The sequence below is a fragment of the Octodon degus genome, unplaced genomic scaffold, assembly GCF_000260255.1.
Source record: "Octodon degus isolate 3935 unplaced genomic scaffold, OctDeg1.0 scaffold00061, whole genome shotgun sequence".
Lineage (NCBI taxonomy): Eukaryota > Metazoa > Chordata > Mammalia > Rodentia > Octodontidae > Octodon > Octodon degus.
The window spans coordinates 6,008,230-6,027,988 of record NW_004524637.1 but is presented as its reverse complement, the minus strand read 5'-3'; the positions used below and the strand labels follow the sequence as shown (position 1 = coordinate 6,027,988).

The following is a 19,759-nucleotide window of genomic DNA, read 5'->3' as shown; positions in this document are numbered from 1 at the left end:
ATGATTTAATTCTATATGTACATTGTAGAAGACATCAGCAAGGTTTTCATCATCATGTCACTTAAGAATGACAATTTATAAAACAATAACACACTTGGATAAGGCAAATTTACATTTGGTGTATCTTAAATTGCCCCAATGGAAAGTATAAAATTGTGCTCATTAGGTTTACTATAGTTTTAACAAGACTAAGTCAATGAAATTGTGTAAATGAAATAATATTTTTAATGAGTATGAAATGAATTTCTGGACAGTGCTAGTAGTCCTAATGTTTAATTATATTACATTTTTATGGCTATTATAACATATTTAAATCAATAGAACCAGAGCAAATCTTTGTTGCCTGAGTACTGCGTGTTAACACGCTGTGCTACTACAGCTCCTAAATATTTGGTGAAAAACAACACTGAACACTTTAAGCAAAGACAAGACAAGTATATTGTTTATATGAAACTACATCCATTAGGTTTCCAAATATTAAAACCTTTTTACCTTCTACCTAATATTCCCTGAGATGAATATGATCTCAGTGCAGTTATATAAGAGAATGTTTTACAACCTGCATTTGTAACCAACACTTAGTGTTGATAAAATTTTAAAATTGTTACCTCATATGGAAATTTCTCACAACTGAAGTGTGTGCTCTAGTGGAAGATCTTCACTGTGCCGAATCACATTTTGCAAGGAACAGTTACACAGGAATACGGAAAGAATCCTTGGCTATAACTGATCCATACAGAAAAGATCCATAATGCTTTTTACATAATTTCAGACTAACCAATAAATTGAATTATTGCCTGTAATTAGAGATCAATTTAACAATGCTCATTTAAAATATTCTTGAGAAAAATTAAGAATGAGATCTTCTAAGACAGGGTAAAACTCTGAGAAAGCGAGTCACTATTGACAGTTTTTGTCCCTACTGAGTTTAAGAGAATACCCAGTCTCCATAAGTAAAAAGCAAATAATGGAAATGTATCAGAAAGCTGAAAGGCTGCTTCCTCGTGCTCCTGAAGGTACTTCTTGATTTCGTGGTCATCATGCCCCATGCTTGCAGTGCTCTCTTCTTTGTTTTCTTTCTGAAGAATCTGTTCCAAAACCCACAACAGGGAGAGAACATTCTCATAGCGGGTCACATCATAACTCGCTTGTACCTATGAGTAAACAGCAAAATCCATGAAAAATAGTGTGGGGGGGAGATTAGTAGTTCAGTAAGATGTCAAATGATAAGATTAATCTTGCACACGAAGTACAAACATCTGCTCTTCCTAACACTCCTGTTCTTGTCCTTCTGATTCATAGAGAGGAGAACAAAAGAAAATTTTCTTTAAGGACACTGTAATCATAATGAATGCATGTTTTCCTTGATGGTTTATTAAACTTTCCTCGAAGTCTAGCAACACACATTATGCATCCTTACACTGAAAATCCAAAATCTAAAATTTTCTAAAATCCCAAATTGTTAAGTGCCAAAATGGTACACAAGAGGAGAGCTCCATCTCTGATCCCATGTGACTGACTGCAGGCAAAATGCAGGTGCACTATGCACATGGTAGAACATTACTTTTAGGCTATGTATATAAATGGGTATGAGCCAAGTGAATTCCATGTAACTTGGGCCCAAGCATTTTGTATAAAGTATATGCAACCTTTCAAATATTGGGTGTCAAATTTATTATTTTGCCAAGAACATTCAGTTGATACTCTTGCCAATGATAACATAAGGTTCTTTGCAAATAGGATTGTTTTTTGCATTTTGTTTTTGAGACAGAGTCTCACTATGTAGTCCAGGCTGGCCTTGAGTATAGGAGTTTAGGGCCATAATTTGATGTAAAATTCAGCACTAAAGGAGATAGAATACCTGCTTGTGAGCCAGGTGTGGTCTTGTCCTGAGTCTACACAAATCAAAAGGAAGCAACATTAGACTGTGTGGACTCAAGGCATGGACAGATGTGACTTGCAGGACTTAACTGGTCTGGAGTTAAGGCTCCTGTAGGAAAGGCTTAGGAAGTGGACAGTGGCTAGTGCTACAGGAGAGAACATCACAATTAGGATAAATCAGAGCTGGATTTATTATCTACTTATTAAGAAATGTTTAGGGACATGAATGCTTAGGAGGTAAGCAGAGTGCTTATCACCACTGTACAGGCAGGAAGTGGCTTCTACAAAGTACACTAGAACAATTCTAAACATTCTAACCAGGGACTTTTTTCTTATAAATTTGTTCAAGTTCATTAAAAAAAGTATTACCATTGGAAAAAACAAAGAAATGTATTGAAAACATATTTATCATATCTATCCACTGTAATAATACATAAATGAAAGAACTTTCTTTTACAGCCAGAGTCATTTAATCTTCAAAAAGGTGGCCCAATAAGTGCAGTCAACTATGTATGGATCTTGGAAACTAAACAAATTTTCTCTTTACAACCCACCTCTCTGAGAGTGGCCATACACCCTTCAAGAACCACTGGTCACCATTGCCTGTGGGTAGTGAGAACCCACCCTTCCAAGCCCACATGCTCCACCCTTAAGCTGCAGCCCCTCTGTAGGTGCCGCTCCATCTGGTCATGGGTTAAATGGCTGCAGTGCCCACTCCACAAACATCCACGGCCATGTGAGAGCTTTCTCCAGTGGGCCCAGGGCCACAGTCCCTTAGTGTGTCTGTGGCAGGGCACCAGGTCAGATGTGATGAGGGTAAAGCCCCACCCTGACCCTGGAACTTTGCACTGAGCAAACCCCTGATTATGGCAAGCACCTGTGCCTTGTTTACTGTCAATCTAGTCTCACTGCTCCCCAGGTCCGCAGGTCCCCAGTATCCATCTTCCTCCTAAGCCCTGTGCCCTGGGGGACGCTCCACTCCTCAGACCCCAGGCCCATGGCCACTAAGCCCGATGACTGAAGGGACAGCTCAGACACAAATTCCCTGCTAGTAGACACAGAGAGCAACTGGGAGAGCTACAAGAGCCCTCACTATAGCCTGCCCCAGGCATGCGCCGCATGGGTGCTTGGTGTCTCCACAGCAGCCTGCCCAACTGGGACCTGACTACCACTGAGCTCTCCCTGCTGGGGAGCCGCTGCCCACCCAGAAGTTCAGCACCATGGAAGGAGTGGTTCTCCACAGCAGAACTAGCTGTCAAGGCTGGAAGCGATGACTGCACTACCAAGTGCACAGACATCAGTATAAATAAATGAAGAGTGAAAAGCCAAGAATATAAATGACTGTAAGAAACATAATCATCTCCTAGTACTGACCCAAAAGAAATACAAATATAGAAACTTCTGCCAAATAATTTAAAATAATCTAAGGGAGCTCAGGAAAACTATAAGTAAATGAACAAAACAGAAAAAAAAATCAGATAAATTCAAATTGTTTTCTAAACGAGCAAAGAGAAATTACAGACCTGAAAAATAAATGAAATGAAATGAAAAATTCAATTGACAATATCAACACAGAATTCAGTAGGCAAAAGAAAAACTATTACTTGAAAGTGGAAAAATAAAATAGTAATGAAAATAAAGTGTACATGATTTATGAGACATAATCAAAAGAACAAATATTCTAATTATAGGAGTAAAAAAAGAGAGAAAAAGAAAAAGGATGCTTATTTAAATAAATATTAACTGAAAGTCTTCCAAATATAAGTATGAAAATATCTGCATACAGGAGAGACAAAGTCTTTATTTTCATTCAACCCAATCAAGACTGCATAGAAACATCATATCAAATGGTTCAAATTAAAAGACAAAGAAAGGATTCTGAAAGCAGCAGGAGAAAAGCAGAAGACATGTCACCAGGCCAACAGAGGATCACTCAGCAGAGTTCTTATAAATTAGGAGACATGATGTGCAAAGTGTTGAAGAAAAAAATGGCAATCAAGAATACTTACAGGGAAAATTGTCCTCTAGAAGTGAAGGACCACACAGTTCACACAGAGACAAAGGCCAAGAGAACCTGTCACCTCCAGAACTAGCTTACAATAAATGAAGCCTAAAGTTTAAGGAAAAAGATGGCAAGAAATGAAAACACAAAACCCACTGGTAAACATGCACACAGTCATATTCAGAATATTCTTAACAATGAAACTGTGGCATGAAATAACATATTTAGTATGAGAATTAAAAGGAGAACATTAAAAATCATATTCTGTAGGGACTTAAAGTTCAACATATCAATACTTGATGAAAAATACCTGTTCCATGTTATGCCTAAGATGTTTGATGTTCAGACAGGTAGTGAGGTTAAGCTTAACAGCCTAAGTTGTATGGTAATAACAATAAGCTTCTCTTCTGGATGGTCAACAACCTAAGTTTGCAGACCAAAATTAGAGAAAAAGGAGGGCTGCAAGGAAAGCCAATATTTTGGCCCTAGCCTTCCAAGGTCAATTAAGACTCAGGACATATGAGAACTTGTACTGTAACATCATGGAACTCAGTAGTGTCCCAAATTTTCTGATCAAGGAGATTATGGGGCCAAAGAGGAAAGTGATCAATGATGTAGAGTGTGCCTAAGGAGAGTCACATGGAGAGAAAACATTCTCTCAACCTTTCACAGAGAGCACATTGGCCAAGCAATGGCCATGACTCATCCGCATGGGTGACACTGACAAAGGATCTACAAACTGAGGTACAGGATCTCAGGAAAATTCCTGAGGGGAATTATCAGATCCAAAAGCTACAACTCTTGTTGCATAGGTCTTGCTTTTTCTTGGTCTTAACCATCCAGCAGAAAAGTATAAAAACGAAGTATAAGAAGTAAAGCCATGCTGTTATGTTGAGCTGTAGGGGACTCAGGTCAACAATTTCTGACATTGCCAGGCAAGCGGAAGACCCAATACTATTATGGGGTACTGGACTCTTTTAGAATATTTTGCTGAGTTTACACACCTATAATATTCAAATAATGGAACTAAATAAAAAAGGGGATACAGATGAATGTCCATTTTGTATCTGTATTCAAAATGGTTAGGATAGATATACAGTTACATTCTCTTAATGAATAGAGGGATTTGTTGTAATAGTGTTTGTGAATAGGATATCATGTCTGCATCTTGTACAGAAAATAACCACTAGGAAGAGAGTATGCAATGTGTTAATTATTGAAACTGTCATACCAATTTGATTTGAAACTATCTCATTGCTATTTGTCTGTCAATAAAATTATGGAAAAAATAAAAAAGGAGAACATTAATTTAATAATACTTACGTTAATTTGCTATAAGATTCACAATTTTATAGAAAGATATTAACCATGATACCAGAAAAATAAAGAGTAGAAAGTGGAATAGAAGTGCAGAATTTTGAGTAAGAGTTAAGTTAATAACAGTTATAAGCCTCATGATAATCACAAGGCACGAACTTACAGAGGATGCAACAAAGATAAAAAAGCATTATTACAGGAGACTATCTAATCACATAATAGATGGCAAAAAAGAGAAAGCAACAGAGAACATAAAATAACCAGAAACAACAAAATGGCAATAAGTCCCTATGTGTCAATAATTATGCTGAATTTAAAGGGACTAAATCATCTAATCCAAAGGCAGAGTGACTGAATGGACAAAATAAAATTTCTAAGTGCTGTCTACAAGAGACTGATTTTGCTATTCAGAAGGTATTCCATGCAAAGGGCATCTGAAAGATAGACAGGACAGCTACATTTAAATGAGACAAAATATATTTTAAATCAAAGCATGTAAAATGAGACAAAGAAGATGTCTGCATAATGATAGCAACAGTAAGGCTGCATGCATCCAATCAGAGGAATACCTACATGAACATGTCAAGTGAGTGTTATAAGATCTGGAGAGAAAAACAGACTCTAACATGAAAACAGTGCTCTCCTTTCATTGGACATAAAATAAAGCCACAGGGTTTTAAATATACTTCAGATTAAATGAATCTATGGCATACACAGATCATTCAATCCAGCAATGGCAGCAAAGCATCTATTTTCTTTAAATTTATTTTATTTTTCAAAGAGAATAAGAAATAGTTAAAAATAAAAATCAGACAAGATACGAAATTTCACTAAACAAAATGATAGAAATTTAACAATGATTGTTACATTGCATAATGTTGTCTTCAAATTAACTGTTCAGCTTACTATATACAAGCACACAAACTTGATCAAAACAAGTAAGAAATTAAAGAGAAGAGGAAAAGATTTAAGCATTAGCTCTCATTTCAATAGACCAGCAGAAATTAGCAGTATAATTATCCAAGCTATCTTCAAACTAGTTGTTCAGATTATCAGCTATACATGCAAAATTAGAAAACGAAAAAAATTATAAGAAATTGAGAAAAAGGGAAAAAAATAAAAAGAAAAAATAAGCATTAGTTGCTCCTTCCCATAGACCAGCAGAGACAACACTATACAATACAACAAACTCCTATCATTTTGCTTGTGAAATTCTGTATTGTATCTGATTTTTTCATCACTATGCTGAATTCTCTTCCTGTGCACATACACGTACATCCCTTCCTTCCTTCCTTCCTTCCTTCCTTCCTTCCTTCCTTCCTTCCTTCCTCCCTCCCTCCCTCCCTCCCTCCCTCCCTCCCTCCCTTCTCTTTGCCTCTTTTCAGCTGTTCCTTCCCTTTGGACAGCTTTTTCCCTCTCATGGTATCTCTGGTACCTTTCAGATTTTATTGGCTCTTTCCAGTTCTTACACTAGGAAGACAATAAGATGTTTGCACATGCAAGCCTAACTATTTCACTTATGACTATGGTCCTCAGGGCATTCACTTACCTATAAAAAGCCTTGAATTTACCATCTTTATAGCTCAGTAACACTCCGTTGTATAAAAACACCGTATTTTGCCAGGGAGATAGCTCAGGGGCTTCAGCGCCTGCCTGGCAAGCACAATGTCCTGAGTTCAATCCCCAGTACCAAACAAACAAACAAACAAACAAAAAAGACCCATTAAAAATACCACATTTTTAAAATCTATTCCTCAGTTGATGGACATTTGGGTTGTTTTCAAAATTTAGCTATGACAAATTGCCCTGCTATAAACATGGATGGGTGCGCACATATCATTGTGGTATGATGTTTTCATTTCTTCTTGAAAAATACCCAGGAGGGGAATAGCTGGTTGAATAGGACTTCTAATTGTAGCTTTCTGAGGAATCTCTGGGCTGACTACCACAGTGGCTGCATCAGTCTGTGTGCCTACCAACAGTGGTGTTCTTCTGAAGCACACCTAGAACATCCACTAGGACAGACCAAGTTAGCCCGTGAGAAGCAGTAACAATTTTAAGAAGAATAAACTCATACAGTAAAGTACCTTTTTCAACTACAATGCATGAAACAAAAAACAACAAAAAGGAAGACTTGAAAATTCATAAGCACATTAAAATTAACATTTTCTTGAACTAGAAATCAAAGAAAATATATCTTGAGACAAACAAGTGGAAATACAATATGCTAAAATTTACAGGATGTGGTACAGGAATAAATAATTACATCAAAAAGGAGAAAACATGAATAAACATATGTATTTCCAAGATATAGAAAAAAAATAAGCACAAAGTTAAAAAAGGGAGTAATCAATGCCAGAGCAAACATAAATGAAATGGATACAAAAACTTGAAAATAAATTAAACTAAGAAATACTTTATAAAACAAAACCTTAGGGAGAACATTAAAAAAAGAAAAAACTCAGATTAAAATTGGAAATTAAGGGCTGGGAAGATAGCTTGGCAGTATAAACGCCTGCCTGGCAAGCACAAGAACCTGAGTTTGATCCCTGGTACTGTATGCCGTGCTAGCTCCACAATCCCAGGCATGGTGTGCCGGCCCCAAAACAGTGTTGTGGTGCATGCCTGCAATCCCAGTGCTGGGAGTCTGAGACAGGAGGATCAGCAGGAATCTGAGCTGCTAGCAAGACCCTGTACCAAATGAATGAATGAATGAATGAATGAATGAATGATAAATACAAATTCTCTATCAAAAAGACAAACCCATTTCTTTGGCTTTAAAGCTATAATCATGCTTGGGTTGTAATCTAGGCAGGAGGAGAACCAATAACCCCAGGGCTCACCTCTACCTGCAACAGTAGTTATGTTCTATCACTCGCCTACTGGACCCTTAAACTATACTGGAACTTGATGAGGCAGATGATTACACCTTCCCAAGCTATTTGGATTAATTTTGAAGTGAACCAAGATTCCTAGGTATAGAGGGCCAGCCAAATAGCTCAACAGATTAAAGCACCTGCTTGGGCAGACACAGGGGCTGGGTGTTCGATCCCCTAGTGTGCTGAGAACATGATTGAGTGAGACTGGGCATGGTGGCACATGCCTGTAATCGCAGCTCTTGGGAGGCTGAAAACAGAAGGATCACTACAAGTCCAATCTATGCACTGAGACCCTGTACACCCTGTCCAAAAAAAAAAAAAAAAAAAAAAAAAGATTCCTAGGTATAACAGTTTCTTCAGCAGTGAAGAGCTCCCCACGCTGTATCAAACACACAACAAAGGAACATTTTGATCCTCATAAGAGGACCGAGGATCCCAGCTAACTTCCAGAGCAGGGACTACAGCGGCAGAGTATCTTGGCCCCCTCACTGTCTGCCTTCAGAATCCCACTCTGAGTACATTTAGCTCCACTTCTGGCAGTGCTGGGTCTCTGGGGCTTGGTACTGTTTCTGTCTTTCTTGCACCTTGCCTTTTCTAACAGCAGGACCTGAGGATCTGGCTGGGTTTCACTGTTATTCTAAAATGTCCATTCCCATAAGTATCTAGAGCAATGTTTTGCTTCAGGATATTCATCAGCTCATGGACTAATGCAGTGCAACTAGCTTCACTCTTCGGGACCAGCATGCGCTGGCCATCCCATCAGCACTCAGCACGCCGGCAGCTGCCCACTCTGTGCCTTACTTGCTCCTTCCCTCCCTCCCTCCTCATCCTCACCACTGCTCCATTCTTTCTGTTCTTCCTTTCTCTCCCTTTTTGCCTTTATTTTCTTTCTATACTGGAAATTGGACACAGGGCCTTTGTATTTCACTACAGCCCCTATTTTTCTCTATTTTTCAATTTTGATACAGGGTCTGGTTAAATAGTCCAGAGTGCGGGGATTACAGGTGTATGCTGTCATACTGCAATTTCCATGTCATTTTCTCAATTAGGGCCATTAACACAATAAAACTTGAAATAAATGGCATTGGAAGGTGCCTGATAATTCTTCTGCCATATTTTGTCGTTAACTTTTATAGCCTTACCGTCAGACTGAACTTAATCACATGTATGTCAGAAAAGAACTGATACAGGTGGGGCATGTGCACCTGGAGCACTCTAAAGCAGAAATGAACGAAACTCGGCAGGATGGGTGTGCACAAGGAGTGCCTGAAAAACTGGATTTGTGTTTAAATTAAACCATTAGAGTACAAGGCACACTGCAGTAACTACATGTGAAACACTTTCCTTTGGTTCATCTCTGCCACTTCCTGAAGCAGTCTGGAAGCCCGTATCCTGGAGTGTCCTTAGTGTGCTGTCCTAGTGTCCTCAAAGTCCGGCACTGGTTCAGAACACTTGGCTTTGTGTATTACTTTGACTCTGGGGCAGCGCTGGCCGGGCAGTCCACTGAATGAGGCCAGTGAGGACGCACTGTGAGGGTGAACCAGCGCCTCCCTGCTGGATGGCAATGCACAGTGGCAGTCCCTGTGTTCTTTACACACCTTGGGAAGACATTCAAGAAACTTCTAGAACTGTTTCGGAAAGTGACGAGAATGATGAGATATGTCTGTTCAAGGGTGGGAGAGTATTTTTAGTGTGATTAATGGCAGCGTGGCTTCTGCTCTAATAAGTTTTTTAAATGTAAACGTCTATTTTCCAGCCACTCATGATACAATACCGTGTGTTTATCTGCATCTCTCACTTTGAAGGAGCCAAGCAAGGAAGCCTGCACAGTCTGGCAGCTGCTTCTCACGACTTCCTTCCATTCTGTACAATGGGAACCTTCATATGAGCAGTTCTCCAGTAGAAAATCAACATTTTTGTGGTGCATATTCAAAATTAAAACACTGAAGTTTATTTTCCTATTCTTGGGCTGAGCTTGGAAAAGTCAAAGTGTATAAATACTTATTAAATGCTGAAAAATATTCATTTTACTCACATGCTTTTAAATTACTTTAAAACATAAATTCTTAAGTTTGGTCTACAGATATTGTCCTAATTATTGTCCTGGCTGGAATTCAGTGAAAGTTAACTTGGAGTCTTTGTACCTTAACCTTGAAGGAGACAGTGCCAACTGCTTAAGCCATCTACCAAAAATTTACACTTCCCGGGCTCCTCGGGGCTAACTGTGGCGCAGAGGTCTGTGTATAGTGCCCTGCAGCAGCTTCTGGCCAAGCTAATCAATCAGAATGTACCTTTTGCCCTTTCCTGCCTGAGAACTGAAGGCAATGGCTGGAGACAGATTCTGTGAGTGAGGGAGCAGAGCCACCCGGGGACAGCGGAAAGGGCCTGATCCTGGAGGGCATAGGCAGCCCACACCTTCATGCGCTGTGTCAGGATTTTCTTCCTCAACTTAGGTCCTCTAAAATGAAGCTTGGACTTCATCTTGGGTGAGACATAACTTTCATCGATTCCTTGCCCTTTGAAATTGCTGCCTTCTTCTATGTCTGAGATTGAAAGGGTAGCTAAAAGCACAAAATAAAGCTGCTCGCTCTGGCAGCAAAGCACGTAACAAAAGGTACTGTACCTTTCGCTTTGCTTACATGTAGTGCCATAAAATGTGGTCATGTAACCGATCACTTCATTCAGTGATTCGCTGATCTCTGTGCTCGAGGAAAGGGGGTGCAGAGGCGTGGCTTGTTATGTTCAGAAGCAAGCATGCTGCAGTAGGAAGAGTAAAAAGGGGATGCGGCGTTTCCTTATTGCTACAAAAGCAAAAGGTGAAGGGAAAAATCAGAAAGTTACAGAGTAGAAAATCAAGTCAAAAAGTATAGCCATATAACTGAAATGTTAAATTAAATGTCCATCGAATATAACACATTATCAGCTCAGTAGTGCATGTGCTAAATTTTCCTGGACAGAAGAAATAAGATACAACTAAAATTAGTTGTCTCAGGAAAGAATGAATTCAACAGAGCTTTGGGTAAAAGGTCAGCCATCACCATGATAATTAAGTGGCAAACATAGCCCTGACTTCTTAATGTTATCCTTTTTTTATTTAGTAGATGACAGCAAAGGGAGGAGATTTCAGTCTAAGATTCTAGGCGTAAGAAGACAACTTTCTCTGAGTCACTTGCTAAGCAGCTTGCTGCTTCCAAAGCACAGGAGACAGCCCTGAGAATTGAGGAATGACGGATAAGTGATGCCAGCATGAGGCAGCGCCTGCCCAGGCGGTGGGTGCGGTGCTCAGACAGAGCAGAAGAGCACATGCAGTTCCTGTTCACATGATGTCACCGAGCCTGCCCCATCTCCTCTAAGGGCTGTGTTACACCCTTTCCTCTTCCGCGTCTGGCGTTGGGCCTGTTCAAGGAACTGCACAGTTCTGGCCAGCAATGAGTGCAGGCAATCAAGGGAGATTTCCTAGGGGTGAGTTGTGAGACTGTCCTCTCGCAAGAAGTGAGAGGACAGAAATGGGGAGTTACCTCGTGATCAAAGTGCAAAGCAAAGAAGAGTGTATATTAGTCTGCTTTGCTTTAGAGGAAGAACAGTATACTTAGTGACGTAAAATGTGGGATTCTGAAGGCAGCTGTAAGGGGATCTGTTCTAATTTGAGGAGTAATTTAGATGCAAACTTCTAAATTATTAAAACTACTAACAAACTAACATTTGTTGCTATCTTAATACTGTGTGCTACTATTCCCAGGCTGGCCTCCTGCTTTCCCTACTCCTGCCACAAGCACCAGAACACAGATTATAGGTATACGCCACAACACCTGGCTTTACATTTGTTTTTGAGGTAGAAATTTTGTAATTAATAATAGAAAAATGAGTAGACTGAAAAAGATGGCCTGTAGTCAAAGAGAAATATGAACACTGATCACAGAAGGGAGATGTCTTCCTCCTATCTGACAAAAACGTGGACCAGGACCCTCCAAGGGAATATATGAGGCAGAGGCCCTTACTGTGTGAGACGTATGAAAAAACAAGCCTTCCTGAGCCATGCTCTTTGTAAAGAAACCTTGCAGCCTACCGCGTGTGAAATCCCCGCTTGGCCACTTCTCAGGTACACGACCTGGGTGAGCCACTAAATGTTTTCCAACCTCATTTTTCTCATCTAAACCTTGGAAGCAGTAATCATTACTTCAGTGAGATGCTGTGAAGATTAGATTTCATATTCAAAACACAGTGCAGAGGCATAAATTTGCAAATAAACATCATCAGTTACCTGTTATTATAGTTACTATGTTTTTCACCCAGTGTGGAGGGAAAGCTTTGCGTGTTCTCTTCCAGCATGCTGCACAGAGGACAGCTGCCAGGAGCACTGAGGGCCGTGCTGAGCTCCATCACTGGAAGCGCCTCCTGTGCTGCTCTTCGGGAGGAGTGAAAAGCACCTGGGCACACAAGACTTACATGCCAAGTTATCCAGCAGAGAATTTTTTTTTTTTTTTTTTTTTGCATAAAGGGGTAGTACTGTACTGAGGAATCTAAATGCAAGATGATTCGTTTACAGCCTTTCTGCCTCCAATTCCCCCCTCCCAACTTAAGCAGCCACATGGATGTCTTTCATTTTTTAAATGATGTTCTCCAGTTATCGAGGGGGAATCGATAGACTTATTCCAGTCTATTCTAGAGAAGTTAAAAAAGTTTTAAATCCCTTCAGTAAGGCAGTCCTTTGTTTCCTAACCCAGTAACACTACAGGTTAAATCCTTAGCACTTTACACTTTATATTTGGTGATTTCTGTACAGAAATGTTCCATGGTTTGACTCCCATTTACTGCTTCCCTGGTCACTGGATTAAGAAGGGTGGTGGTGATAACAGAAGAGGCTGTCACGTCACTCTTAATTCTCAGGTCTCTTCAAGGAGCACAAGTAGCTCCTAAGGCATGGACACTGCTCTTCTCGGATCTCCATGACCTCCTGAGTCACCTTTACACACCATTTTTCCTGCTTTCCCAATGTGGCCCTAATTATGGGGCTGTCAATCATACTCAAAGGGACTTCTTGTTTTGTACTGGAACATTACAATAGTCTAATGCTGGAAATATTTGAAATATGTTTAAGAAACAAATTTATTAGTCTGGATTGCACCATGGTAACTCCTGACAGAACAATAAAGACCAGATGGCTCAGTTATCAATTTAAAAACTGCAATGTGAAGAACAAGGCACAGGGACTGGAATAAACATAGCCACTCTTTCTATGGAATAACTCAGGCAGAGATGCATACCACCTAAAACTGCGTTCCTCTCTGCACCCTGCTTGGCTCCTTCCAGTCACAGGTCTTCACTGGATATCCTGCCAGGACTATAAAGGCACACAGGGCAGGATCCTCAGCCAACCCTGCTCCTAGGACTGGCTGAGAGTCCTTTATCTAAAATGCCTGGGACCAGAAATGCTTGATTTCAGCCTATTTGCTGATTCCGGAATACCTCTTCATACACAATCCTGGCAAGGGGACCCAAGTCTAAACACGAAATGCACTTCTGCGTTGTCTTGTTTACAACACTTTCAGTGCCTCTGCACTGACTGACACCTGTTACATAAATCCAATTACGAAATTTTCTACATACAGTGAAATGTTGCTGTCCAAAAAAAGCCCTGGATTTTAGAGATTTTGTATTTTTGGATTAGAAACGCTCATCCTACACCTACAGAGGAGGTGAATGGTGGTGTTTCATAGGTCTGCTGTGAGATGTATACAGGGACACTAAAAGGAAGTGAATTACAGATGGCACAGGCTTCTGCAGGGCAGAAACGAAGTTAGCCGTGAATGCAGATCCCGTAGCCGGAGTCATCCTGGGCAGTATGGCAGAACTCTTCAGGAGAAATGGCTTAAAATTTCTGTTGTCAGAAAAGGTATAAACATTTTTTGGCTGCTACTATAGGAGTATCTGTCTCCACTTGTGAATAACCATTAAGGCAAGGTAGAGACACAGACCTTAAAGAAGTAGTAATAAGGAGACACACTGTCAATCTCTAAAACAATTTATTCATCATAACCCTTACATCTTGCCCTTCTCTAGGACAGCAGAGCAGGCCAAACTGATGTGTGCAATCAAAGGCCAAATCAGTTTTATTCATCAACAAAATCCTGAAGTGTTCTGGGTTCCTGAAAACTATAGTCACTTCAGACTTTGATGTTAATTTACCTAACAGGCAGAAATAGATAACAGGAAGCACCAGAGCAGTATCTGTGGGAGACAATGCACTGTTTCAATTAATTAAGAGACTCTGAAACATTTGCTGCATGGTACAGAAATACATCTGTTTGGCAATGATTGATGGAAAACACAAGGTCTAAATATCCAGTGGGGGTAAAATTAACAAAAAAACCCCTCCTCTTTTTTAGCAAATCTAAACAGGAATGGTTTAAAAGAGCATAAAAATTTGATCAACCAAAAAAAAAAAAAAAAAAAAAAAAGACTGCAACAAGATGTGTCCGATTAGCATCAACGACTTCACAGCTAGGCAAAGCCACAGGCTAAAATTCTCTCCAAGGAGTCACTCAGCCAAGCTTTGAATTTTTTTTTAAGGTTAACAAGAACTGCATAAATTTTAAGAACACGGGAGGCAAAGCCCATGGTGGATGAGTAGATCCACTGGTGACCAAATCCTTTTTCAAGAGGTCTGTCTGGAACTTTAAAGCAGAATTTGATTGGCTTCTTTCCAGTTAGTTACTAACTACCTCCCAAAGGCCAAAAGAACAATGGCGGATTCACCAAAACCAAAAGCATACACATTTGTCCTTTCTTCTTGTAACTTGTATCACGTATCAACCCCAAATCAATAAATTAAGTTTACCAAAGGTTAAGTGAAACCTTCCTACAAGTGGAAGACAGGAAACAGGAGAAACTAACTAGCCATGATTTTTTTCTTTTTCTTAAATATTACTGAATACACACGCTTCTTTTTTTTAAATCAATTTCAACACAGTTGAAATAAAGCAAAATTAACCTTTTTAAGTATTTAATTTTATAAATATTTGTAAATTACTTTTAAAAACAAGGAAATACAATATTACAAACAATACTTGCAGAAAGAAATACTCATACTTCAACCTTTGTGACACTGTTTAGTTCCCTTGTCATCTTCCATCTAAATGATCTTTACTTTAAAAATATGGCCATAAGTCTTATTTGTGCTACATATCATGAAATACTTTACCACACTTAACTTTGTTGCCTGAAGATATACTGCAGAGATTTTAAAAATAAACTATATGTAATACAAAAAGCTTAGAAGGAACTGGGTGACAAGCTATAAATTTTTTTAGTTAACTATTTTCATTACCTTCACATTGTGAAACTTCTGGGGAGATTCATCTGTCACAAAAATCTACCGGCCCTGGGAAGTGTTTCTTGTGCTATGGTCTGATAAGAACCACAACCCGACTCATTTGCAGGAATCTAGATAGCAATGATCCAAGACAGAATCAAATGGAAGAACAACATTTGTTGGATCAGCATCAAGGACTGCCAAGGTTACAGCAGCAATGAGAGTACAGAAGGATGGAGGCTAGGCCCAGGGGTACCCAGGAGCTCCTCTGACATGCACCGCATCCTCAGCAGCTGCTGCCAACACACACTTGTCAACTTCCCACCCCCGGGACCCCATGGACCCCACTCCCAAACTAAGGGAGGAAAGGCTCATTTTGCTAACAGTTCAGGGGGTTCAGTCCAGGCTCAGCTGGTTCAACACAGACATGGCACAGAGGGAGGGGCTGGCAGGGGGAGTGGCTCGCCTCATGGCAGCTGGAGAGCAGAGGGCAGAAAGTGAAGTGGGGGCAAAGATATGCCCTTGCAGACTCAGGCTCCAGCGACCCGTCTCTACGAAGTGCTCTACTGGCCAGCTGCGTGCTCAGGTATGTGCTCATCAGTGAATTCCTGCTAAGTACAGCATCCCCTGATCCAGTCAGCTTTCAAATGCCCCATCGCTGAGCAAATGAGACTTCTGAGAGAGATGTTATAGCCAAGTCTTACCATAAACACACCACTGGGATAGATAATGAATTACGAATTACATCTTCCCATTCTTTAAACCTCACAATTCAAGCTAAAATTATACATGTAAATTATCACAATTAAATGTGACATATATTGCAAATTGGTTAGGTACAATGTATTACTGGCAGTATTATAGCTGAATAACACAGTCAGGAAATGTAAATTTGCATATTCAGCATAAATCAAAATTCCAATGTTATTATTAATCTGGAAATTAAATGTGCAAAAGCTTACATGTAAAACAAACACATTTTGGGAAATTCAAACTTACACTGAAAACAAAGCAAATAATACCTAGGAATCACATATTAATCCACACATTAGTTTAATTCATTTTTTAAGATATATGTAGCCAATCTATAGTCACATATTTGGAAATGTTCACATTTATAAGACAAATCATTTTCATTTAACCAATGCAATGTGAATTTGGACATAATAAATGTTTAATTCAGAAAAACAACATTCCCAGTAGGTTGACTGCCATTAATTTATACAAGGTGAATATTTAAAATAAATACATTTTAAATATAACTTTTATTAATTTTACTCTGAAATTCCAATAAATTTTACTTTATTTAGAAACTAAGTTATTTTGCTAACACTAGAGAGACATCTTTATTCAAATTCAAACACAAACATATTGGCTGGATCTAATTGATAATGAGATTGAAAGCATTAAATGTAATTAATATGAGAAAATCCCTACTAATACTCCTAAAAAGTGAGTTGAGTAAGAAAAACATGTTATTCAGAAGCTTTTAAAATATCTGACTAATCATGTAGGGCACACAGTTCTGAAAGAGCAAAGGAAAAGGCAGACAAAATCTACAAATTCAGACATGAAAATTTCGGAGTCTCGGAGAATGGAAAAGGAGCTACGTATCAATGCATGTTTCTCCAAGGGAGTAACCTAACTCTACACAACTAAAACACAAGGATGGTTCTCGAAATTGCAAATGGTGGGGACTGAGTTCATTGTGATTAATGACTCAGTGAAGCACATCCAGAGAACAAAACCTTGCTAAAGACGCTCAGTAACTCTGCTGGGCAGAGCTTCCGAGAGGGTGAGGCACCCTAGAGCCTGGCAGAAGGCACCAGGCAGGATGCTCCCAATCCTCTGACCCTTACCCTCGTTGGCACCTAACGTGTCTGATCTGGATTCATATTTTTAGACTAAACAACGAAATAAACATACCACTTTCCTTAGTGTCATATCATACAGGCAGAGTGCTGCACTCGGGACTGGGAACTTGCTAACATTTGTATCTATCTCATATCCAATGCGATCAACTCTTGAGATGAGGGTTGTCTTGTTGGGAACTATTCTGCATCACAGTCGTAATGAGTTAGAGAACACTAGTGTACTTTAAAGCTGGGCGAATTATGTGATGCACAGAAAAGATTTAAGGAAATCAAAATGTAAGGTAAATTTAATGAAACACCGGCCTGTACTGCGCACTTCAGTGAACTCACTCCTACTGGACTACTTAGTAAGATGCCTCTTGCTGTTCACTTCCTGCAGCTCAGAGTCTTTCCACCAGAATGGAAGTCAGCACAGGAGATCCTTAAAGTGGACACCTATAACTACCCAATGTGAGCAACAGTGAGATCCTGAAGCTGATTCAAACCCATGTTTTTCCTATTAAAGCCAAGCTGCAAAGCCACGTGACAGAGTTCTTTACAAGAAAAACCCAATGAGCTACATGACTGAATTCATGATTTTCCACAAATAATCTAGGCAGTCATTTAAAATATTACACAAATCAGTTAAGAGTCATTATACCAGAAATACTTCAACTTTCATTGGCAATGATTTCGCATAAAAATTTTAAACAGTTGGGTACTTCCCTAGAGTGTGCATTGCTGAGTATTACACCTGGCGGTGCTTGCCAAATGGGCTCTGGCTGGATGGCGAGGAAGCGTGGAGCCTGCACGTCTCCGAGACCAGCACAAAGCGCACTGGCCACGCTCTCAGCACACTGTCAATTCCGTATTTTCAAAACATTAGAACGCTTTGGTTTGTTTATTGAGAATTGATATTCTGAAGAATACATTAATAAGATGAATGTTATAAAAATGGCCCACATAAGTTTAAGATCTTTAAACAGTAATCACTAGAAATAAATCTGTTACTTTCAAACATTAAAAATGTCCAGGGCCATATATACATCAGTCAAACACATTTATCCCAAAGAAATGATAAATCCCTGCTATGGCTGCATTTCAAATTTTAATTAAAAACCATGTAAAAGTCCGTCACCTTTGCCAAATGGAGGACTTTTAAAATTTCAGATCTAGTGCTAAAGAACCACTTTGTTACGAGAAGTTAAGTCCTGAAGGAAAATTCCTGCCCTGTTCCCTGGGTGCCGGTGCAGAGTGAGCCTTTAGGAGGACTGGAAGTCTGTCCCTGTGTTTCAAAGCCATGCTGAGTCCTCTGCGGAGTGCAGTGGGAGGAGGGGCAGCAGCGCCTTTCATAACCAGTGTCACTCGGGAGGTCAAGAGCACTTTGCTGAGTATTCTTTCAGAGTAAGCAAAAACTGCTTTTTTGTTCTTTCTGTTCATACTTTTGTGCTTAGCAAAGTTTTTGGGAAAGATGGAACATTCTTACTCATTTTCCTCTGAAACTTATAATTAAAAATAACACAGTCACTATGCAAATAACAGCACAAAGTCATAGAAGCAACATGTGAGGGCCTGAAATGACGCCACTAAGACACCACAGGATTTCTCATGCACACAGCCAGCAAATGAGCAGCTGCAGAGTGACTGTGTAAATGGCAAGTCATGCCATCGCTTTACAGTACAGGATGGGAAGATGCTGTTTTCTGTGAGCTGCATTTGTTCTCAGTTACTTCTGCCTGCTTGTTATGCTGTTTACAGTGACATTACTATTTTTCATCACTGGTAAAATCTCTTCCTTAAAATCTCTTCCTAACACACAACTGCTCAAGGCCTGTCTTGGGCTGGCTTCCTTAATGAGACCTAATGGTTTCTAGTCCTTGAATTCCAAGTCCATACCCCACTCTGTGGGGACAAATATGGACTCTGAGGGCAGAATGTGAAAGCCCTGAGTGCCCAGGAAGGGCATTCGAGCACGCAGAGCCTGTGAGCCTCTGGCCTTGTGCAGCCTGGCAATCCTTCCTGGCGCGGCTTTTCTTCGCCACACATACACATCTCAGTCACTCAGGCAGCAGCAGACGGTGAGACTGCAGAGGGCACTGGGGGACATTCGCTTTCTATCCTGCAACGGGCTGCTGAGGAGAAAGACTTGTTACTCTCACCATGGAGAAAAGTGTGCTCTTTGTCACATCACAGTTGTGGAAAAAAATGAGGCAGGGATTCAGCCTTTCGCACAGACTCACAAAGTACCAGTTTTTAAGCTGGATGTGGAACGGGGGATAAATAACATACCTAATGTTTTATGTGGCAGAAGTGGAGCCCTATGCTTTATTGGCTTAAGTGGAGTCAGTGTACGTGGAATTTCCTCCATATATGATGCATGAGGATTCCATCACTTTTTAATTCTGAATAATTGAATCAGTTTTAGAAACACACAGTTGACACTCATACCTTAAAAATATTCATAGCATATAAACAAGAAACACTCTCATATTTAATATACTTACTTAATAATGAA

At 39.8% G+C, this 19,759-nt stretch overlaps 1 protein-coding gene across 1 annotated transcript in view; it reads right to left on the bottom strand.

Annotated features, from left to right (window-relative positions):
* Nucleotides 1–214: 214 nt before the first annotated feature.
* Mei4 (meiotic double-stranded break formation protein 4) overlaps nt 215–19,759 on the bottom strand; it is a 201,324-nt gene continuing 181,779 nt past the window's right edge. The window contains exon 5 of the mRNA XM_023718659.1: nt 215–1,154. Coding sequence (XP_023574427.1) covers nt 867–1,154 — 288 coding nt within the window. The 3' untranslated portion in view covers nt 215–866. The remainder of the gene's footprint in view (nt 1,155–19,759) is intronic.